At 38.7% G+C, this 24,471-nt stretch overlaps 1 protein-coding gene across 2 annotated transcripts; it reads left to right on the top strand.

Moving 5' to 3' along the window:
• The first annotated feature begins 2,456 nt into the window (after positions 1-2,456).
• tmprss13b (transmembrane serine protease 13b) lies at positions 2,457-24,203 on the top strand. Of its 2 annotated transcripts, none has more exons than XM_015608770.3 (13): positions 2,457-2,651; positions 8,447-8,636; positions 13,464-13,577; positions 13,696-13,812; positions 14,361-14,487; positions 16,194-16,289; positions 16,900-16,943; positions 17,052-17,214; positions 17,922-18,100; positions 19,140-19,238; positions 19,368-19,510; positions 21,388-21,543; positions 23,343-24,203. In XM_015608770.3, exons 1-13 carry the CDS (start codon positions 2,625-2,627, stop codon positions 23,370-23,372), a joined length of 1,485 nt encoding a protein of 494 aa, XP_015464256.3. In that variant the 5' UTR covers positions 2,457-2,624; the 3' UTR covers positions 23,373-24,203. The 2 variants fall into 2 exon arrangements, with proteins under 2 accessions (XP_015464256.3, XP_007261050.3); XM_007260988.4 differs by having other exon boundaries at positions 2,458-2,651; positions 13,461-13,577.
• Positions 24,204-24,471: the final 268 nt, after the last annotated feature.

The following is a 24,471-nucleotide window of genomic DNA, read 5'->3' as shown; positions in this document are numbered from 1 at the left end:
CTATTTACTGGTAAAACACTTGATCTGTTTTTTCAATATTTATTTATTTGTTTTTGCTTTTCGCTGACAGAATTGAAAAAAAAAAACTTTTTTAGATTTTTCAATTTTTGCATCTGGTTACAAAAAATCTGGTCGGTGTACTGTTTATCAATTCAATTGTTTTGATTTAAGGCTAAATTCGAAAATAAAAAATTTAAGGTAAGACATCTTTATTATTAGTTCTTAACTTTTGGTGTAGTATTAAATAAATGGGTTTTCATCCATTTGTCTATATTGTGGCGTCTGTGTGTGTGTGTGCGTGTGTGTGCCAGCTTTTAGTGTGCCTGTGGGGGCGGGTCATTATGGGGGGATGTTTTGGGTGGGTTTAAGGGGACCTACCATCTCTGTGCTGGATAGCTGGGTTGGTGGCCTCAGGGCTGTTTGTGCTGTGTTAGCAGTTGGGTTTCGCTCTCCTAGCCTTGTTAAAGGCTATAAATCAGTGGCAAGCCTGTTAATAAAGAGCTGTTGAGTATTTGTAATGAGTCTCACGAGTCCTCCTTCCTCTTCCACGCCACAATATATTTTATTTCTGCAGATCACAATTTAAGAAAAATAAAAAAAAAATCTTTCTAGTTTCAGATTCTTCCATCTTGTAACAAAAAGTAAGTTGCATTATACCATTTTTTTATTGCAAGATGTAAAAATGAAAAAAAAAATAAAAAATAAATCAATTATGTTAGTGAATGGTTATGTTGGTGAATGGCAGATGAAATGGATATATTTATTTTTCAGTCAAAGTTGTATACCCAATGTTCAAATTATGCCTGAAAAACGTTAAACTGACAAAATCTGATGGTTTAATGCAACTTATTTTTGTTACAAGATGTAAAAATCTGAAAATTGAGAAAATATATTTTTTTTTCTGAAATTCTTTGTGATGTGCAGAAAAAAAGTAAAAAATTGGAAAAATGGATAAAGTCCCATTTCTTCTTTACTACACCCAATACGTTTTGCTGTCAATTTTCTATTTTCAAATTTGAACTTAAATTATCAGACAATTGAATTGATCAACGTTACACTGACCACAGATCAGAAGATAAGATTTTTTTCACTGCTGGATGAATACAGTCTCTGACTGATTTAATGACTCCACAGCTATCTGTCTACTGGTGAAATTTGTAAAATGTGGCTTTAGATCTGGAAACATGGTTCTGAGCATAACATCATCTTACCAGCAGATGGCAGTACCCATGTCCTGCTAGTCAAGTAAAGGGTACTTGACCAAATTTCTTAAAAGCATCACTGCTAAAAACATCCAGGTCCAGAGCAGCTGGTGATCTAGAAAAGACATACCCAATGCTGGTCAAGAGATGGTTAATGTGCTAAAAAGAAATTATATTAATTAATGTTTAAAAATAATAACATTACGAGTTCTACAGTGACTCTGGTTCTCTTGTTTTTTTTTTTTGGGGGGGGGGGGGCGGGGGGTTCAAAAAATGTGCAAAGTTTCTGAACCCCAACTATTAAACCCCTTATGTTTGTGCTCTGGTGCTCATTAAACTTCTGATAATAAACACTACGTATTTTAGTGTTTTTTTAAATGAGTCCTCAACTAAAACAATACACCCTTGTACTTTTTAAAGACAGCATTTTTAACATATATTATTATAGAAAACTACAAAATCAGTCTGACATCAGAAAAAAGTATATATATTTTTTTATATTTTTTATATTATTATATATTTATGTTTTATTAAGTTTTTGCCAGTTGAACAGTTTATCTATTATTGATCAAAAATATATAACAAATACATTTGATTCATTTTTTATTCTTGACTATTTTAAGCCAGTTACCTAAAAATATGTGTGGCTGGTAGATGCTATACACATTAGTGCTTAAGAGCATACAAAATGACAGTCATTAGTGTAACTATTGCTTAATTAAAAAAAAGTTTAAAAGACTGAATTTGCATACATTTTCAGACAAAGTTTTGCCTTTATTTTGCCCTACTGTAGCTTTTACATGAGATGAAAAAGTGCATGAGTCCTTTATTTACATATATTGATATGGAGTTTAATACTTTTACTTTGATACAATCAAGAGATCAAGCTGATATTATAAAAAGAACTCACTGCTCATGTTCTGCCTTTTGAACTTTCAACTGCTTTCTGTAAAAACTACAAAACACAGTCCTGTATTTTTACTTTCAGTACCTAAATTTTAAATGTCAGAATAAACTACTTGCATTTCAAAAATGTTGAATACTTACTGCTTAAGGAACACTTCAACTTCAACAAAATGTCACTTTTTTGATAAAGCTCTTGTATTTTATACATGTGTGTTCAATTTTACTTAATGACAGCATGTGGACAGTGTGCACATGAAATGCTTTATTTTTTGCAGATTACAGCAAGCTTTGTTGCTAAGTAGTGGCTGTTAAACCAGTTAAGCAAGAAAGATCATGACAGAGCGAAGGTTGTCTGATGAGGGTTATTAGAGAAATATTGGCTGCGGGTGATGATAACGAGAACGGGTGACATTGGGGAGAAAACTGAGAGAGTGAGTGTCTAAGAGAGAACACCTCAAATTTTTATACTTTCAGAAAACCAGCTTCTGTTTTCATTACTATTCACCTCAATCACTGATGGAGAACACTCAGGCCAGCGTACAGGTATGTTTCACTCTTTCTTGTTTTCTGGGTGGTGAATACACACTGTAAGCACAGTAGATTTATTTACTCTGTGTTTATGGCTCATAGTGTTAGAAACAGGGCTGTACTGTAAGTAATGCAAGGTAAAAGATATATTAAAAAAAAGTTTATTATAGGTCACTTTGAAGAATTTCTATTGGCCTTCCATTTATTTATGTATGTTTAAATTATGTAGTAAATTAACATTGACCAAAATGGAGAGACTTGTTTTTCATTGGACAGCAAAGATATACACTGAACATGATATAATATCATAAACCTTTATATTATAACCTATCTGTTATCTTTAAATAAACTGACAATTGGACGCCAGCAATTTCTGCCTCCAGAAATGATTATAATAAAACATGTTAACAAAGTTAAACCCATAAGAGTTCAGACCTGCTTCTAATTATTGATACAAAATTCAAAATTTAATCAGCTGAATTAACTAAGCAGCTCATGCATGTTTTCTTATTTTTGTTATAGAAATTATACAACAACAATTTCATAACTTAGAAATGATGTCAGAACTGGTTATATGGATGGTAAAGTATTTAAGTAAAGCACTAAAATGTTAGATGATGGAAAACACCTTCAAAACAAAACTGCATATTGTAGTTATCAAATGTGAATTGTAAAGTATTGATTTTTATTGGGTTTTAAACAGCCAAAACAGCATGTGATTAAACTGACCCCTCAAAAGCACACATGACAATACTGTATATTTAATGTTACTTCTGTGTTTATTTGGTTGTTCTCTTTGAATTTGGAGAAAAATATGAAGCACAAAAAATATATTAATCCATTTGTTTATACAAAAAACATTGAATGTAATGAATTGACTCCAAATAAATGTTAATGCATTCAGTATTAAAACACAAATATCTGCCCCTGATAGACTGTGATCAGAACACATTTAGAAAAATATATTAATATGAGGAAGATGATGGTGATAGCTATATAAAAAAATGAATTTTACACATTTGACAAAATTTTGCATTCAGAAGAGATTTAAAGTGAAATACTCTGTTCTAGAGAAACATACTGAGTCAGAATAATTGACAGAGGTTGTGGCTGTTGTGTTGTAGTTACGGTGACCCTTGGTTCATGTCCTCTGAACTTTTGTATAAGGAACTGTTACATGAGAATGACTTTGTTTACGTATCAACACAACAGAACTATGTAGAAGTTGGGGAAAATTCCCAGTAAATACACTCTATACATTGAATGTTTAAATATTAAAAATGACATAAAAAAAATCCCCTCAAAGCAAGTAGAAGTTCTAACATCAGATGAAGCTGGTCACTGAATTGGTAGCACACTGTAAGACACACCGTTTACCTTTAACATTTTACTGTTTTGAGAAAGTAACAAGTAAGACAGTAATTATCAGTGAATTCATATCTCAAATTTATTGTTTTATCACCTCAGTTTTATGAAGTTGTCAGAATTTCAAAACGTCTTTATTAAAGTTAAGTTAAACATGTTGAAAGATTAAAGCTGGACAAGCCAGACAAATCATTGTATTTATTCAGTTAAGCAGAATAAAATCAGCAAATATAGACTTTTTATTACAATATAAATACAATTGATCACAGTGTACAAAGGTTCTATTTCAACTTTTCTTTAATCTCACAATCTGTATGTCAACCACATTTTCTTACAATTGCAATTTTCACTAAAAATGTCCACCCTGGCGCTGATGGTGCAAGTGCAATCCATGCAAGTTATACTTAAAAGTGATTAAGTTGGAAGAAACATGTGTTTCTCTGTAGTCTGGTGTTTTATTTATATGATAAATAGTCAAGAAATAAAAAAAATGTAAACAATTTTTTTTTGTTTTGGTAAGGACCAACCTTTACGAAAAGGAAATATATGTTCATATATGAGATTGACATATATGAAATATATGGCCATGTAAAAACATATTGTACATATTGAAATCTATCATGGTGGTCATATATCTAAAATACATATATTGAAATATATTTTACATATATGTCTGGCCCATAAAATATGTATGGCCATGTGTGTAAAAAACATATATTAAAATGTATGTTACATTTATGCCTGGCCTATTAAAATGTGTATGCTTATGTGTGTATATATACCTCATTTTGATATACGTCACATACATGCTACAAATACATTTATTTTATATCAAACACATTAAAAGAACATTTCAACTGATAACCAGATACTATATGGATACATGTATGTGAAAACAATATGTTACCTCATAGGCAACATATATGGAAACACCACTCCTGTCATATATTGCATTTCCGTATGGGAAATGGACCTTTATTTTGATCCTTATACATGTCCTTGAATCTGTATTCATATGTATTCTATTTACTCTGGTCTGTTGAATGTGTAGTTTGATGTCTGTGTCTAAAAACATTCCTAAAAAACATTTTTTTTCCTAAAACCATAATGACTATAATCTGAAAGGACAGATTTATCTGGATAGTTTTTTTTAAGAATGGGAAGCCGGAATAAAAACAAGCTGAAATAAAATAGGAGCTATTTTTATAATATAATATATAATTACTCCAGTAAAGAATAGATAACCAAAACTTCTACTTAAGTAAGGTAATAAAGCATTGAAATCTTTATTACTTGACGCCCTTGTTCAATTTAGAACATTAACTTGTAACAAGGTGCATGTAAAGTGTGGTAGTTGTACTTTTATTTATACCCTCTTTCAATTTTATATTTTGATTCATCTGTCCACAAAACATTTTTTTTTTCATTTTGTTTTATTTGTCTAATTTTTAATACGCTTTGGTCCAGAATAGACAACTGTGTTTTTGGTTTATGTTGACTTTCGACTTCTTCTTTGAATAATACAGTTTCCGTACCTCTTTTTATACATAATCATGTGAATTAGGAGCAAATTGCTGGTATTGCAGCTGTTTTTTATTAATTTCACTTTTCCAGCCTTTTTGTCTCCTCTCCTAACATTTGTGAGATGTTTTGCTGACACTGTGTAATACACCATCATCTATAAACACAGACTAAAGTACATTATCATATCTAGCAACAGTGTCCTTGAGGCCTTTATATTTTATTATTGAACAAGCATGGCCAAAAGTGTTGGCACACCTGAAATTTTTAAAGAAAATTAAGAAAATAAATGCATGTTTTATCATAACCATGCTTATTATCTTTGTGTGGACTGAAAAAACTTCGCACAAAGCTTCAAAAATGGCCAAAATTGGATGACCTGGACTGTGTATTGTATTTTTTTTTAGCCAGGCAAAACATTAATCTGAACTTGTGGTTGTAACTGAATGCTGTGACAGGTTAAAGTGTTTTTCCATTATGAAAGAGAACTAATATTGTCAGTAATGACGTTGGGGTGTGTGTGGGAACACCTAAGTGCATTGTCACTATAAACACACACTCATCTCACCTCTCACATGAATCAGTGTTTCAAGTCAAGAGGCTTTTATTGTCATTACATCTGAGTACAGGTACACAATGTGATGAAATTACGTTCCTCCGGAACCATGGTGCAACATAGAACAACAAGCAATAGACAACATAAAGTGCAGGAGTGACGACAGTGCAACATAAAATTATAAAATTATAACACTAAATTACAGTAAATACAAAGGACGAGACAATTTAAAGACAGGACTGTGCAGTACCGATACGGTACAATAAAGTGTATAGTGGGGATAAAGTGCAGAGATGTGTGACATACTGTAACATATATAATCACAGCAGTTACTGAGGTAGAGTTTATAGTTTTTAAGAGTGCAGCAAATAAAGTCATGTCAGCCTCTATGTGCTGACTGGGTGTGTGTGTGGGTGAAGTTCAGTTCTTTGTGAGTGTAAAGGGGGGGGGGTGTACAGTTTAGTTTTGTGTGCGTGTGTTGGGTGAGTGGTGGGTGGGGTGGGGGTTCAGTTCTGTCTCTGTGCGTTGAGAAGTCTGACTGCCTGGTGGATGAAGCTGTTGCAGAGTCTAGTAGTGGAGGCTCGGATGCTCCTGTATCTTCTGCCGGACGGCATCAGAGCGAAGAGTCCGTGTGAGGGATGGGTGGGGTCATCCACAATGCTGGTGGCTTTGCGGATGCAGCGTGTGGTGTAGATCTCGGTGATGGAGGGAAGAGAGACTCCGATGATTTTCTCAGCTGTCCGCACTATCCGCTGTAGGGTCTTGCGGTCTGAGGTGTTGCAATTCCCAAACCAGACGGTAATGCAAGTGCTCAGGATGCTTTCTACAGTCCCTCTGTAGAACATGGTGAGGATGGGGGGTGGGAGATGTGCTTTCCTCAGTATCCGCAGGAAGTAGCGGCGCTGCTGGGCTTTCTTGGTTATGGAGCTGGTGTTGAGGGACCAGGTGAGGTTCTCTGCAATGTGAACACAGAGGAACTTGGTGTTATCCACAATTTCCACAGCAGAGCCATTGATGTTCAGCGGGTGGTGGACACCTGGAGCTCTCCTGAAGTCAACAACCATCTCCTTGGTTTTATCCACGTTAAGAGATAGGTTGTTGGTTCTGCACCAGTCCGTCAGCCACTGCACCTCCTCTCTGTATGCTGACTCATCGTTCTTGCTGATGAGGCCAACTACAGTTGTGTCATCAGCGAACTTGATGATGTGGTTTGAGCTGTACTTTGCAGTACAGTCATGAGTCAGCAGAGTGAACAGCAGTGGGCTGAGCACACAGCCCTGGGGGGCGCCGTTGCTCAGTATGGTGGTGCTGGAGGTGTTGTTTCCAATCCTGACTGATTGTGGTCTCTCAGTCAGGAAGTCTAAAACCCAGTTGCAGAGGGAGGAGTTCAAGCCCAGCAAGCTCAGTTTTCCGATCAGATGCTGAGGGATGATGGTGTTGAATGCTGAACTGAAGTCGATGAACAGCATTCGAACATAGCAGTCTTTGTTGTCCAGGTGGGTGAGAGCCAGGTGGAGCGCAGTAGAGATGGCATCGTCTGTTGATCTGTTTGGACGATACGCAAACTGCAGAGGGTCCAGTGAGGATGGGAGCTGGTTTTTGATGTGCCTCATGACCAGCTTCTCAAAGCACTTCATGATGATGAGTAAGTGCAATGGGACGGTAGTCATTAAGGCAGGACACTTGAGACTTCTTCGGCACAGGGACGATGGTGGTCGTCTTGAAGCATGTCGATGAAGAACATCCGTGAGTTGTTCTGCACATCCTCTGAGCACTCTGCCAGGTAGGCTGTCTGGTCCTGGGGCTTTCCGTGGGTTGACTCTGAGTAGAGTTTTCCGCACATCAGCTGAGGACAGGCACAGTACCTGATCGTTTGGAGGAGGTGTATTCTTCCTTGCTGTCGTGTAGTTCTGTGCTTCTAACCTTGCGTAGAAGGAGTTCAGTGTATCTGGAATGGAGGCATCACTGTTACAAGCAGGGGGGGGTGACTTGTAGTTGGTGATGGTCTGGATGCCCTGTTTCATCTGTGATACAGGTTTGTTTATTTCCAAATCCAGGCTGTTTAACCACAACCATTAACATGCGAATGTCAGGACAGGAACACACTGTCTTGGTTTAGTGAAACATGATATTGGGATGTTTCGCACTGACAACAACTTGCTTAAACTCTATATCCTCTTTCTACACATTTCAGTTATTTTAATACAAATCAAATTCATTTATATTGCACTTTTCCCAGATTTTCCAAGCCTCAGTTATTAAACCCAACAATTTATGTATATAAATGATGCTTTGCTTGTAAACTTAATGAGATGGACACAAAGTGTAATTAATTAATGATGTTTTTAAATGTGTTTTCTTCTTTCAGTGTGATGAAAACCCTCCTCCATATTACTCCGTGGTGAAGCCAAATGATCCCCCACCTCCCTATGTGTGCACCCAGCCGCTGCCCAGTGCCCTGCCCATCATCCCCTACTACATCCACCGTCCTTTACCCCCAATACATACATCTCAAACATCGTTCCCTGTTATTGCTACAACAAATAGCATTGAGCCAGGTACTACACACACAGTACACTCTATAAACACACATACAGTGGCAAGAAACTTTGAACTGAAGACATTTCAGTTTTTTTATTTTGCCCAAATTTGTTATGAAATATTATCTGATATTCATCCAAGTCTAGAGTATTAACCAATATAATGTGCCTAAAATAATAACACAAAACAATATATGCTCATGCATGTCTTGATTCAGAACAACCATAAAAACCTCGTAATGCTAGTGGACAAAGTATGTGAACCCTTGTTTTAATGGTCTCGAAAAAGTTATCTAGTGTGAAATGTTAGTTTTATTAGTTTAGAAGTGTTGATTAGAGCTACTTTGATTGATAAAAGGGTATAAATAAATGAGCTATGCCTCACCAAAATAGCTATTAGAGGATCTAAAATAAAAAATGTCATTTACATGAAGCTGAAAAGGTCTGTAGTCAAAGATTTCAAAGACCAGAAATTCCACCAGTCTGCAATAAAGCAAACCATCTACAAATGGAAACAATTCGGGACTGTGTATTCTAGTCGAATCTAGTTGATCCATCCATTCATCAATCCGTCCACCAATCCAGCCAGCCAGCCAGCCAGCGGTCTGGGTAGCAAGCAAAGAGGCCCCAAACTCCTTATTCCCAGCTACCTTTTCCAGCTCCAAGTGGACCTCATGCTCCATCATTCCCTCCCTCATGAACAAGATCTGACATACTTGAACTCCTCATCCCAACCATAAATTATGGTGGATAAAATATATCAAGATTTGGGCCTGCTTTGATGCATAAGGGCCTGGCCAGCTTACAATCGTTAAGGGGAGGATGAATTCCAAAGTGTCTCAAAAATTGAGTGCCTGTACATCAGCTGAAACTCTCTAGAAGTTGGATGATGCAACAGAACAATAACCCAAAACACCGGAGCAAGTCCACAACAGAATGGCTTATGAAGAACAGAAGCCAAGTCAGAGCCCAGATCTTAACCCTATAGAGATGCTACGGATTGACTTGATAAGAGCCATACTCATGAGACTTCCAAGGAATATGACTGAGTTAAAGCAGTGCTGCATTGGAAGAATGGGCTAAAATTCCTCCTAAATGTTGTTTGATTCACAGCTACAGGAAGTACCTAGTTGATGAGCGCTTCGGAGGCGGCGACGCAAGCGGGGCAAGAGGGGAGGGCTACATGCTAGGCTAAAGGCTCGCGCTAGCAGACCACCGGTGACTAGCCTCTTGCTAGCTAATGTGCGCTCTCTGGAAAACAAACTGGACGAGCTGAGAGCAAGGATTACATCGCAGCGGGAAATGAGAGAGTGTTGCGCTCTGATTTTCACTGAAACCTGGCTCTCGGATAAAGTTCCGGACAGCGCTATTCAGCTCGAGACTCACTCCGTACACCGGGGAGACCGGACGGCTGCCTCTGGTAAAGCTACAGGAGGAGGTGTGTGTGTGTTTGTAAACAACGCGTGGTGTAGAGACGTTCAGACAGTTCATCAGCACTGTTCACCAGACGTGGAGTTTCTCCTGCTTAAATGTCGTCCCCACTACCTTCCACGGGAATTTTCAGCTGTGTTTTTATGCTCTGTTTACATTCATCCACGAGCGAACTCCACAGCAGCGCTCGGTGCACTCCATGACGTCATCAGCGCGCTGGAGACGGCTCACCCTGATGCCGTCATCATCACAGCGGGTGATTTTAATCAGTGCAACCTACGGACTGTATTCCACAATTACTACCAACATGTGGATATTCCTACACGAGATAAAAACACGCTGGATCACGTGTACAGTAATTTGCGTGGTGCTTATCGTGCTGTACCACGTCCCCACTTTGGACAATCAGACCACATCTCCCTATTCCTGTACCCAGCATACAGGCAGAGACTGAAACAGACAACCCCCACAACCAGAACAGTGAAAATATGGACTCCGGAGACTGAGGGCATCCTGCAGGACTGTTTTGCTACAACAGACTGGGATATGTTTGAGGCTGCAGCCACTATGGGGGACTCTTCAATCAACATACAGGAGTATGCTGAGCACGTGTCCGGTTACATCAGCACGTGTGTGGACAACATCGTGCCCACCGTACAGGTGAAGAGGTTCCCCAACCAGAAACCTTGGGTCAACAACCAGGTACGACACATGCTGCGTGCTCGTTCTCTTGCATTCAGATCAGGCAATGAGACTGAGTACAAAGCTGCGAAGTACAAACTGAGGAAGACCATCACAGTGGCCAAGAGGCAGTACAGGGAGAAACTGGATGGCTTCTACTCCAATGCTGACTCAAGGAGGATGTGGCAAGGCCTGCAGCACATCACAGACTACAGGAGCACCACCAGCACCATCAGCTCCACAGACAGCCTACCGGATGATCTCAACACATTCTACACCCGCTTCGAGACCTCCAGCAACAACACTGAGAGGGGTACACACACCCAGCTCTCCCAACCCCCCTCCTCCACACTCTCAATATCACCAGGCCAAGTTTGCAGAGCTTTGAGTAAAATCAACCCCCGCAAGGCAGCAGGACCAGACAACATTCCTGGGCGGGCCCTCAAAGCATGTGCGAACGAACTGGCTGGTGTTCTGGCCTCCATTTTCAATCATTCCCTCAGCCAGAGCATTGTTCCCACCTGCTACAAGACCACAACCATCGTCCCCCTCCCCAAGAAGAGCCCCCCCACCTGCTTGAATGACTACAGGCCAGTAGCACTCACTCCGATCATTATGAAGTGCTTCGAGAGAGTGGTGCTGGCCCACATCCAGCACAGCATACCGGACACCCTGGACTCACTGCAGTATGCCTACCGTCATAACAGATCCACCTCAGACGCCATCTCTGCTGCCCTCCACTACTCCCTCTCACACCTGGAAACCAAAGACTCCTACATTAGGATGCTCTTTGTGGACTACAGCTCTGCCTTCAACACGGTCATCCCCCACAAACTCACCCACAAGCTGTCCACACTCAGCTTGCACCCCTCCCTCTGCAACTGGCTCCTGGATTTCCTCACTGGCAGGCCCCAGTCTGTAAGGATTGGCAACAGGACTTCAGCCAGCATCACCACCTACACCGGCACCCCACAGGGATGTGTCCTCAGCCCCATCCTTTACACACTGTTTACCCACGACTGTGTCGCCTCACACAAGGACAATATCATCCTGAAGTTCGCTGATGATACCGCGGTGATAGGACGCATCATTGGCGGAGATGAAGCGGCCTACAGGAGTGAGGTGACCAGGCTGGTGTTATGGTGCGAAGACAACAATCTCGCTCTCAACACGGTCAAGACAAAGGAGCTGATAGTGGACATGAGAAAGGGGAGGAGACCTCATCAGCCACTGTTCATCCGGGAACTTGAAGTGGAGAGTGTGAGCAGCTTCAAATACCTGGGCGTCCACATCAGTCAGGACCTCACATGGACAATAAACACAACGCAGCTGGTCAAAAAGGCTCAACAGCGGCTGGACTTTCTGAGGAGACTGAGGAAGTTTGGGATGTCTCCCAAGATCCTCAACAACTTCTACAGCTGTGTGATCGAGAGCCTCCTGACCAGCTGCATCACCGTGTGGTACGGCAGCACGACTGTGGCAGAGCGCAAACGTCTGCAGAGAGTGGTGAAGACTGCCGAGAAGATCATCAGGACTCCACTGCCCTCCCTGCAGAGCATCTACCACCACAGAGTCCACAGGAGAGCTGCATCCATCCTCAAAGACTCCACCCATCCCCAGCATGGACTGTTCACACTTCTGCCCTCAGGCCGGAGGTACAGAAGTGTAAAATGCAAGACCACCAGGTTAAAGAACAGTTTCTTCCCCACGGCCATCAGACTCTTGAACACACCTAAGGAATGACCCTGCCTTCAGACTCTGAACACACCTCAGGTATAACCCTGGGATCAGACTCTTGAACACAACTCAGGAATAACCCTGCACTTTACTTCAACATGTTTACATTGCAGCCGTCACTTTACTGTTAATCTTTTTTTAATATATATAGTTAACGTCCATAACTGCATTATTTGGCACTTGCACTTTTTTTATACATTTCTTTGCTTAAGTAACTTTTATTTTTTTTATGTCTTTGACAATTAGTTTAATATTTATAACCTTATTGTATTTTTTTTGCACTTTTTCTATCTTCTATTTGGCATTCTTGGCGAAGAGCAAAGAAAGAATTTCATTGTACACTGAAACCCGTTTCTGTACTGTACATATGACAATAAACTCTTTGAATCTTGAATCTTGAATCTTATTGCTGCCAGGGGAGTCAACCAGCTTATGATTCCAAGGGTTCACTTACTTTTTCCCCTACCACTTTGAGTGCATCAGTATCACACATTCTAAAGGTGTTGTTAAATACAAAGCAGGTACAATTTAAAGGGTTGATTAAAATGTATTTTCAAAACTATCTAGCCTAAAAGAATAAACAAGCCTTTCAAACCACTCAAAAACATATAGCCAATTATGTTCTTTAGCCACAAATCGTTGTGAGGATCTCCTGATAAAAGTTCCACACATTATATGTGCAAACATCTTTGGACACCCCTGCTAATGAATGCAATCAGCTACTTCTGCAGCTTATCTACTGCCAATATAAAAGGATTTTCTAGAGCAGATAAACATAAATCTAGTAGCATTCAACCTGGACTAATTCCAGACGTGGATTAAAATGCTGTTACTGCACTGAATGCAATCAAATCCTCACAGCAATGCTTCAAAATCTATTATAAGAAACAATAATAATACGAATATAATAATATACGTTGTATGTACCATATAGTAGATATTAAAACAGTGACTATTTAAAAATAATCCTAATGTATACACTGTCCTCCTCAGAAGAGCTGCCTCAGACCAGGCTAGTGGTGACACGAAACAAAAAAGCTTGTTGTTACAGAGGATCAGGAGGCTCCGCCCTTCTCTTGGTTCTGATTGGAATTGCCGTCTGGCTGGGAGGTGAGTTTGTGTTATGTACATCTCTATGTATACTCTTCATTCAGGACATAATTTAGATTATCATGGATTCCTCAGACCTAAATTTCAGACTCTTCTAACCTATCTGTCCTTTGTTTAGTGAAGTATGGAGCATCATTGGTGTTCAAGGGTTCAGGGACGGACACTTGCCCATCCTCAACTGTTGTCTGTGATGGACACACTGACTGCAAGAGGGGGAGTGACGAGTCGACCTGTGGTCAGTGTCTATATAAACATTACAACCAAAATAACTGTTATTTTTCGTCTTTGTACAGTAACGTTTTAATGCTTTAACGGTTATTAGAAATTTCTGCATAAAATGAAACTTAAACTTAAAATTAGTTTTACACACAAAGTTGATGAGAAAAAGCAAATAACCAATAAGATAAATTGATTTATCTATTGAGAAAAAATATTTTGTTTTATATATCTGTTAGTGGCAAAAGTATGACAACCTTTGCTTTCAGTGTCTGGTGTGACCCCCTTGTGCAGCAATAACTGTACACAACTGAATACATAATAAACAATCAAGATAAGATGAGATAAGATAACCAACCATTTTTTGGTAGAACTTGTGCGCTTAGGATCGATGTCTTTTTTTTTTTTGCTAATTTACTAATGTCATTCAGAATTTTTTGCAAGCCATTCTGGTAAAGATGCAAAAGAGACCCAATCCATAATACTACCATAGTGTTTAATAGAAGATATAAGGTTTTATCACCCACAAAAGTTTCAGTTGATGATGCTCGCTGCTTGGCTCTACAGTAAGGTTTGGAGCGCAGAATGAACTGCAGGTCATGACGTCCAACTCCGGACAGTTCCTTCCTGTCTGTTCTGCGGGGTGGAGTCAGAGTCTGGCAGACCAAACATGTCGGCAGCTCGGCTTCAGAGAGTGAGTGAAAGGATTTCATACATACTCTTTTCCTCATACACACATACAAACAAACGGATTACAATAGTTTTTTTTCTTCAATATGTTTTATTCAATAACTAAAAAAAAATTGTGCCATAAAATGTTTGGAAAAAAATCATATTGTGAACTTGTAAACAAATCACTTGCTTTCATTTAGAACGTTTAAAAATTGGACTAATGGAGTAGAAATAGAACTTTCTGGACACTTGGAGTCTTTTATTAAAGAAGCCATTTTTAACTGTTAAGCTCTCTGATGGTTGTGAACAGGGGCGTAGCAGCAAATTCAGGGCTCTGTACACCCTCTATGTTAATGGGCCCCTATCCATGCCAGTAAACAAAGGAAAGTGAGTGAAAAAAAAATCAGTATTTTCATGGGCCCCTCTCCCTACTGGGCCCTGGGTAGTCAGGTCCACTTTTCCCCCCACTACCACGCCCATGGTTGTGAAGGTGGCTCAGTGGTCAGATCATGGGGCCATTTATTACAGCAGGGGTCTCAAAGTAGCGGCCCTCATACGGCCCCTCACGGGTTAACAAAATAAACATACATCTGGCCCGCAATTCAATTTAATTATTTATGCTTTATTATGTTCGTTTTCATATTTTATCTTAACTTGTATTTTGGTGTGTGTGTGTGGTTTTTGTTTTGCTTACGCTGCGTTGCCTGCTTTAGTAGTCTTCAGTAGCCTTCAACAGTCTAACCTTGCTGCCGTGGTGTGTCCACTAAACTCCGTAGTTATAAACATCCTGAGGTTAGCAGCGCGCTAACTGACCTGTTTATAATGTAATCCCAGCAGTGCCTCCGTGACGCTGCTCTAAACTGCTGCTGTTAGCTGCTTGGGCTGAAAGATGAACTGTAGAGAGCTGTATTATCCGGTTAGTGGGGTTATTTTATTTCATACACAGAAGAACTTACAAATTTTTAAAAACGCTCCAGACTGGCTCAGCTGAGCCCTGTAGCCCGTGGCTGGGCTGCAGCTCTGACTAAGCAAAGACTGCGGGCTTGTGGTGCTGCAGCTGCAGCTCCGACTAGTGGTTGGATGAGGAACTGCTAAATCTGAGGAAATGCTAAATCTGTCACAGCTCACAATTTTTGATTTTATATTTATTAAGCCTTATTTCAGTATCAAACGTTTTGATCAAAGTTAATATAACTTATAAATTAAAAGGATTTATGTTAATAGAGCAACAAGCAACCATTTTTCCATGCAACTTTAATATTTGATTGAATAAATAGTATATTGAGAGTTATTTAACATTAAGGAGTAATTACATTCATTTTGTATTACATCTGGTTACATTTTCTTATATTTATAAGTTACATCTGGCCCTCAGAGGACAGCCAATATGCCAATGTGGCCCTCGGCAAAAATGAGTTTGAGACCCCTGTATTACAGGGTTGTGGGTTCAAAACCTGGGCTCATACAGCGTTTACTCAAACAACCAAACTGACCACACTTGTGCAAGAAGCACAGATGGAATTTGGCCACCGCCTTCAACCCATCCATGTAGTGAACACACAGTGACACAACACTGACACGATTTAAAAACTATCAATAAATCTTCATTCACACATTAACATAAAAGTCAACTAAAAAAATCCTTGCTTATATTTTAAACATGCAGTGTGTTCTATAGTGTATCTCAAAAATGACATACATCTGTATGTTTTTGTGTTTTTCCTATAGGAGTTTTCACTATGGATCCTTGCCATCAACCTCCCCTTCATTTCTCTCTGTGAGCACTCAGTCTGCAAACAACATACAGGGAAGACTCAGAGTCACGTAAGAACTTTAGACATAAAACTTGATATATAATAAATTCATATTCAGATATATGTATAAAATATATACAAACGTCAGTCAGACACTGGTGAAACAAACAATCCACTTTGTCTAAAGTCCCCCCCAAAAAGGGGGCATGAATCAATGTTATCAATGTTAGGTGCTGATTTATGCGGAAATTTGGTGGCCGATGCTGATTTTAGCTGTACGTTAATACATTAACATTAAAAGACAGCAATATTTGATGCTGTCATCTGAGATTTATAATATGGATTTCAATATCATGTGTCAGTGGTTTTAGTTTACTGTGTTTTAGTAACATTTATGATGGAATGTTTTCGATTCTTAAACAGCAGAACCTTAAATACGTTTAGTACATTACATAATGTAGCACTTGGGATAATGGTTATACATGTTATGTTTTTTTTTATGTACATACTGTGATTTGTATGGTTGGGTTGTTTTTCATATATTTTAATGTACTTTTACTTTTTTACATTTGTATTTTGTGCACCAATCTGAGTGCATGATTTGGTGGACCACTAGATTAAATTGTTATTCGAATCTGAAGCTCAGGTTACAGTTTAAAGATTCTAGTGTTTTTTTGCAGTTCATCCTGTCCTGGTCAGGAGGCGACATCGCTTCAGTGCAGTGGTGAGTAATTCATCTACTTCACAGCCACTAAAGCGTATCTACAGTTCTTAAACTGGGCTTCACTAAACTCTCTTTGTCTTCCTTTTTTTTAATTTCTTCTTGATTTAGACTGTGGGCTTCCACTGTCCTCCTCTAAGATTATAGGGGGTCATGTGGCAGGTCTGGGTCAGTGGCCGTGGCAGGCCAGCCTGCACTTTATGGGTTCTCACACCTGCGGTGGGTCTCTGGTCGCACAGGACTTCATACTGACCGCTGCACACTGCTTTCCCAAGTATGAACCTGAGAACAAGACTGAGCCTTAAAACAGAATGTTGGATGAATGAGTGGATGGGTTGATTGTATGATAAATGAGTACATATAGTGATGGTTGGATGGATGAGTTGATGAGGATAGGGATAGGGAGATGGAGAAATAAAAGGATGGATGTTTTTTATGAATATGTAAGAATAACTATGGATGGATAAATATATAAATGGCTGGACTATTTTGTGAATGTATGAAGTGAATGGATGAGTATATGTAGGGGCATTCAGTGGATGGAGTAGATGATGGTTGAACAAATAGACTGATTATTAGAAAAATGATGGATGGATGTTTTATGAATGTATGGAAAGAACAGTGGATGGGTGGATGAGTTTATGAAGGTATGTAGATAATGATGGATGGATGGATGGATGGATGAGTATATGTATGGTGTGTTAAAGGTGTGAATGAATAGGTAGATAGTGTGATTGTGTGTAATGGATAAATGGATAAAGAGAGAACACTGGATTAGTGGAGGGATGGATGTTATTATAAATAAATGGAGAGAGAACAATGGATGAATGGATGGATAGTTTTTTATGAATGTATGGAAAGAACAGTGGAGAAGAATGGATGGTTGGATGAATGAACAGATACATATCTATGATAAATTTATGCTGTATTTTTAAAAGAATGGGATAAGTTGACTGACAGAATGTCTTTTATCCTCCTTAGAGACTCCGCCTCTTGGCAGTTGCCTAGTAACTGGCGAGTGTATTTGGGTGTGGAGTCACAGTATAACCTGCCCTCGCCGAACACCGTCGCTCAGATCATCCTCCACGAAAAGTACAACTCCCAGACCAACGACTACGATATTGCCCTGCTGAAACTCAGCCAGCCTGTCACCCTATCCAGTCAGTATCACACACACACACACACAAAATCTACTCTTTTGTATTACAATTGATATGCTACCCATAACAGTGTAAATGAAAAATTAAGTCTTCTAAATTGGAACAGGAAGCCTTAACTGGGGCTGTATCCCAATTTTGCATTACTGAGACTGTTCACTCGACCTACATGGACTCTGCAAGTTCGTGTAAATGCATAATCAAATTCGGCATTAACTTTATGTACATATGAAGTACATTGAAGTAAACATTTAATGTGAGAGTTTGTGATTTGTATACTCCTTTGTGATTTGTATACACAGCATAACATTATGACCACCTCCTTGGTTCGCGTGGAAAGAATGCAAATTCTTTACATTTTTATTGGTGCTCTTGTCGCGGTTATTTCACGACTCTTCTAGGCCTCCCAGGAAGGGAAGCCTGGGCTAGCTAAAATGAGCGCTCTAAAACTTATCTAGTCATGCATCACTACAAAAGTTCTAAGTTCAAAAGAAAGAAGGTAAAAACAGACGAGTGCCTCAAGTTTAAAGAAAGGAGAAGACGAGTCTTTCCGAAGTTCTAAGTTGATCTTTTATTGTTGTTGAAGTCAGCCAGGAAGCTCCAGTCTTCTGATAATACAGAGGAATACACACACTTTTATACAGTATTTGGGTGAACAAAGGTGGGGGCTTTTGGCACACCTGTTCTTCACTTGGGCACTCTTCTCGTGAGAGAAAGCTGAGTCAGCAACGTCTGGGTGAACAACGGTGGGGGCTTTTGGCACAAGTCAGACAAAACCAAGGTCGCCTCGACCAGCACCTCGCGCCTTGGTACAGACTGTACAGGCCTCAGAGAAAGGGTCAGACACCTGTTTTAACAGAACTTAGTGAACTCTAGACTTTTTATCCAAATATATTATTATAAAGGTAATATAGCATATATTGATCACCAATTTAGGGCCCACACTCTCTAATTAAACACCTTAGTTGTAATGATTGTGTGTAGAATGCTGTTACATGCTGACTGTATGTTTTGTATGTGTGTGTGTGTCTGTGTGATGAAGGTACAGTCCAGCCTGTGTGTCTTCCCATGTTCGACAAGACTGTCATTGCAGATACACAGTGCTGGACATCTGGTTTTGGCAGCATGACTGAAGGGGCAGGTTGGTGTGTCCTTTTTCTCCGTTCAAAACCTTAACGAGATATTACAGTTATTATAATATTGCGTTTTATTGTAAAATTGGGTTTTATCCATAACATGAGTGTATGTGTGTGTGTGTGTGTATCTTTAGCCCTTGGTTCCAGTAGGCTGATGGAGGTGGCAGTAGATATAATTGACTCATCAGTGTGTAACAGTGCAGATGTCTATAATGGGCAGATCACTGAGAACATGCTGTGTGCAGGAGATCTAAGTGGGGGGAGAGACTCCTGTCAGGTAACACACTCACACACACACACACACACTCGCTAGATTTTTTAATCAGTTACTGGTCACATTATGAGAACCTTATTTTTACTCGTTAACGTGTGTAAGCATGCAATTAGAGAACATGGCCATGTGGGGCCTGTATGAGTATCCTAACTAGGAACTAGAAAGTTATATCTATGGGTTTCATATTGGCCCCACATATGAATGGGAGATGAATGGGAATGTGGGTTAAACATGGGCTCCATGAGGATAGCACAAAAAGGAACAAAAGGTTTTTGTGATTGGTAGATGTTTTCTTTGTCCTGACTATGCTTCTTGTCAATACATATTTTTCCTTTGGAAAGCCTGTTAATTTCCCTTTTAATGGTGCCACATTTGTAAGGAACATTTGCCAAATCTTCTCTTGACGTCGCTATTGAAACAGTTGTTTCGAGATTTTGGTACTGCAACAGTGGTCAGTAGGTGTCTTCTCCAAAAATTGGCATGTCACATCGCCATCTCGGTAGACACCGTGTGATAGGGCAACTTCAAGCTGATGCTCTGTCCAATTAAGTTGCGGTATTGTTTTGAGTGATCCCTAGTACCATTTCCAAACTGAAGGTCAAGTTCCACATAACAGGGGATGTCAAAGGCACACCGTGAAGTGAGCGTTCTAGGAAGAAGAACACAAGTCAATGGCAGGAAAAACTGCTTAGCTTTGTTAGAGAGGATTTTGCTAATTTCTCATGTCCACAACCCACATACTCATTTAGAAGATACATTGAAAGGCTTTCTACAGTATAATATGTATTGCCTATAAGCAAGTGATACTTTGCATATGAAACCTAGATGGCACATGTGTGATAAAGGTGGGCTATAAAGGCAAGACAAACTGGATCCCAATAAAAACAAATGTGCACACAGATTCAGAGCACATGCCCACCTGGAACCCACCTAGCCCCATATGTTGGAATGTTGGCTGAGATAGTCAGCCATCCTCTAACCCTGCATTAATGGTCTAATCCACTCATATCAGCACCATACACAGCTAGTTTCTGCCACCTAGTGGTTCAGAAGGGCACTGCGTTACAACTGCCGACCACAATCAGGATTAATATGAGATTTTTACTTTTTCTCCCCTTGTTTGGTCTGAAGCTTCAGATTTTTCAGATTAATCCAAATAAATCGGCAGGTGTGAAAGGTGCTTTGAATGAACCACTGCCCAGATAAAAGGGCCAAAAATATGGTGTGACCAAAAAAAAGGTGGCATATAATGTTTCTGAAAAGGTGTGAAAAGTATTTAAATTCATTTAAGGTTAAATGAAAATGTAAATGTAACATTCATTACTCAGGTAGAAGTATAGATACTGTGGTTTAATACGTTTGTAGGAGTTCAGTATCAGCTCAAGATTTTTACCCAAGTAAAAGTGTAAACGTACTGGTAAAAGTAAAAGTAATGTAAAGATGAATGCCATTAAGGACAAAAGCTTAGGCCCCCCCCCCTCCATGGAGAGATTTATCTGGATAGGGTTTTTTTTTAACACCAGCAGAAATAAAAAAAATGGAAGTTTCAAGGCTATTTGTAAAATGTAAGAAGTTGAAAGTTCAGATAATTGTGTGAAAATGTAAGGAGTAGAAGTAAAAAGTCATTTGAAAAAAAAATGACTCCAGTAAAGTATAGATAACCAAAGTTTTTATGTAAATATTTACTTCATTACTTGACACGTCTGGTTTCTGACTCTATACTGGGTGACACAATGTTCTCTATAAACATGGACTACAGTATATCACATAGCCAAAAACAACAGCAGCCCTCTTGTTTTGTTTTAGGCTACTTTGGTTATTAGATGGAAACCAATAAATATATATATAAATAAATAAGCTTACTCATGCTCCCTCTGCAGGGGGACAGTGGTGGTCCGCTGGTGTGCCAGGATGATGATGGACGCTGGTATCTTACCGGGGTGACCAGCTGGGGTGCGGGCTGTGGCCGAAAGAACAGACCAGGTGTTTACAGCAACGTACACAGTCTGCTAACATGGATACACAGCAAGATGGAGGTGAGCACATACTGTACATGCTCATGCACACAGATGGGGGAAAAGAACACTGAGAATTTTTTAAAACTTTAAAAAAAAATTAAAATGTAAAATTTTACTCCCAAGTGTATTTTTGGAGGATACAGTGCCAAGATCAAGTGTTATATTTATTAACTGAATTTATTGACCTTGTCATATCTTAAATAATGCATCGATAGGTTGAGCTTACCGCAGTTTAGGTCCGCCCATGTATCCTCACTGAGTTCTTCAGTCTGGACTGCTTTTTGTAATATGCAGTGCAGGGTAGCCACTCAGAACAGATATCATTTATATACACTAACACACAGATTGCTGCAAAATTTGACATGCTGTATTTTGTCATGCAGATACAGTGTGTAGGCACTGGGTCTTGCTACAAGAGGGTGCAAAATGTTTTTCCCTGTTGGCCCATAAAAAAAAAGGCTCAAACAGGCTACATATTGGGTAGTGTGCCTCTTGGTGCAAGATCACTGACTGCTAGATACAGCTCTGGAAAAATTAAGAGACCACTTAAAAATGTTTCTTCGATTTTACCAAATTTAAAACCTCTGGAATATAATCAAGAGGAAGACGGGTGATCACAAGCCATTAAACCAAGCTGAACTGCTTGAATTTTTGCACCAGGAGTGGCATAAAGTTATACAAAATCAGTGTATAATACTGGTGGAGGAGAACATGTCAAGATGCATGAAAACTGTAATTAAAACCAAGGTTATTCCACCAAATATTGATTTCTGAACTCCTAAAACCCAAAACTGTGAATAAGAACTTGTTTTCTTTGCATTATTTGAGGTCTGAACACTCTGCATCTTTTTTGTTATTTCAGCAATTTCTCATTTTCTGCAAATAAATGCTCTAAATACCAATATTTTTATTTGTAATTTGGGAGAAATGTTGTCCATAGCTCATAGAATAAAACAACAATATTCATTTTATTCCAACATTTACTTAGAAATAGCAAAATCAGAGAAACTAATTCAGAAACTGAAGTGGTATTTTATTTCCAGAGCTGTACACTGCACTACACTGCACTACAAAACAATACAAATTACAACTAAAATATCAATATCATAGACATCACATTGTACAAACAAACAAAAAATATGCATTTACACCCAAACTTAACATTCACACTATGGTTACTATCCATCGACTTACACCCTTAATTAAGCAGCATAACTGACTAAGGAACCTTACATTTCATTTAATTCCCTCCTTTGAGTAATTAAAATCATTATTGTAAGGGGACTGAAAATTCAAGAAAAAAAGATATGTTATGCTATGGGCTCCTACTGCTAGAAACAGATAACAGATATATGATAAGAATGGTTTACCACAAAAAAAAGGAAGGAAAGATGGAAATTCCTAAACTGTAAAATTGAAAAGGTTTAAAAAAAATTTCAGAAAACAAAAAAAATTCAACACAACTTACTGCACTGGATTTTTTAGTTTTGAAGAAAACCACTATCAGCTGTGCCAACTAAAAATCTGTAGTTCAGAGATTTTTTTTTAAATGTATAAAAACCTCACATATTAAGTTCACCAACTTAAAAATTCACATTATGTTTTTAGTTGACCTAGTTTAAATTTTGTTTACTATTCCTAAGGATCAATTAAAGAAAAAATGTGTTTCTCCCATAAACTGTAGTTATTACAAAAAAAATCTACAGAAAAACAACAGAATCTACAGGAAAGTCTATTATCACTAAGATTTTTAACAGATAACTTTTTTCTTTTGCTTTTTCCCTGTTACTCTCTCACTCTTTCTCTCTCTCTAATAGCAAGAGGGTCCTGACCATGCAACACTCTGAATGTACTTTGCAACACATCTGAAGGAAGCTCCTGCCCCGGAGGCATCACAACTAATCACATTTGTCTGACTTCCATCTGTTTGGCCTGATTTGGTTCCTGTTGCTTTTAAGAAAATCAAATCCATTCATCTGTACAGATAATTTGCACTCATTTTCTTTAATTGTAGAAATACATTCTGTGTTTGTTGTATTTATTTGTTGTTTTGTTTTTGCTCGTGCAGTACCTGATGTGAATGTCCTGCAAGTTCAAATGGTTTTCTTTTCACAAACACTTGGCGAATGTCTGATTGAGATTTGTTCACAATATTTGTTGGTTGTTGTTGAATATGGTTGTAAGCCAAAAAAAAAGCAAAAGAAAGCCTTGTAGGACTAAAATAGTTAAGATACACATCAGATGTTACCTCAGTAAGTTATCTTGTAATTTATCTTGTGAGTGAGACTGGCTTCTACCAACATCTTCAATCAGATCAATTGTTTTGTTACTGAGCTATAAAACTGGTTTTGATCATTTTATTGCTGTTTAATATTCTTTTGGTTTATTTTGAAAGATACCTGTGCCATTAGATTATTATTGTCTGTCTGCCAAAAAACATGATCTTGTAACTTGGTGATCCACACACTTCATTAATCAAGAGCAAACCGAACAAATGTCTGGAAATTAAATGAGAGATTTCTCCAATGTCCTATCTAACAATGATCTAATGATCTGCAGCTGATGTGTTGTACTCCCATCCCTCAAAACATGGAAAAAAATCTATTTTTTTAACATATTATACTACTGTATAAATAAATAATTAAACCTTATCTGTAAAAGGTTTTCATTCCAACTTAGCAGAAGTACATGTGATCGACTGTTTAAAGACTCACCAACTGATTATACATAAGTAGCATCAGGTGTGTGAAAGCTGCAACCACACTGGTAGATGGTGTTTCCCCTTTTGGCTAAAATAACTTTAATTAAATGTTTCTTTAAACCACCTACCAGTTTCAGACATTGCCTGGGAAAAACATTTTCTCACTCCTCTATGCAGAATTATTTCAGCTGTTTGATGTGCTTCATCTTCAGTGTTTGTGAGGATGGTCTTAAAATGTCCTTAAA

This window comes from Astyanax mexicanus, chromosome 1 (genome assembly GCF_023375975.1).
Source record: "Astyanax mexicanus isolate ESR-SI-001 chromosome 1, AstMex3_surface, whole genome shotgun sequence".
Classification (NCBI taxonomy): Eukaryota; Metazoa; Chordata; class Actinopteri; order Characiformes; family Acestrorhamphidae; genus Astyanax; species Astyanax mexicanus.
Note: the sequence above shows the minus strand (reverse complement) of the source record. Positions and strands in the feature narration are given on the sequence as shown.

Coding starts and splice junctions, on each gene's coding strand:
- tmprss13b (XM_007260988.4), top strand. CDS start 2,625: ATGGAGAACACTCAGGCCAGCGTACAG. Junction 8,637..13,460: donor AACAAATAGCATTGAGCCAG/GTACTACACACA, acceptor TGTCCTCCTCAG/AAGAGCTGCCTCAGACCAGG. Junction 16,290..16,899: donor CAGGGAAGACTCAGAGTCAC/GTAAGAACTTTA, acceptor GTTTTTTTGCAG/TTCATCCTGTCCTGGTCAGG.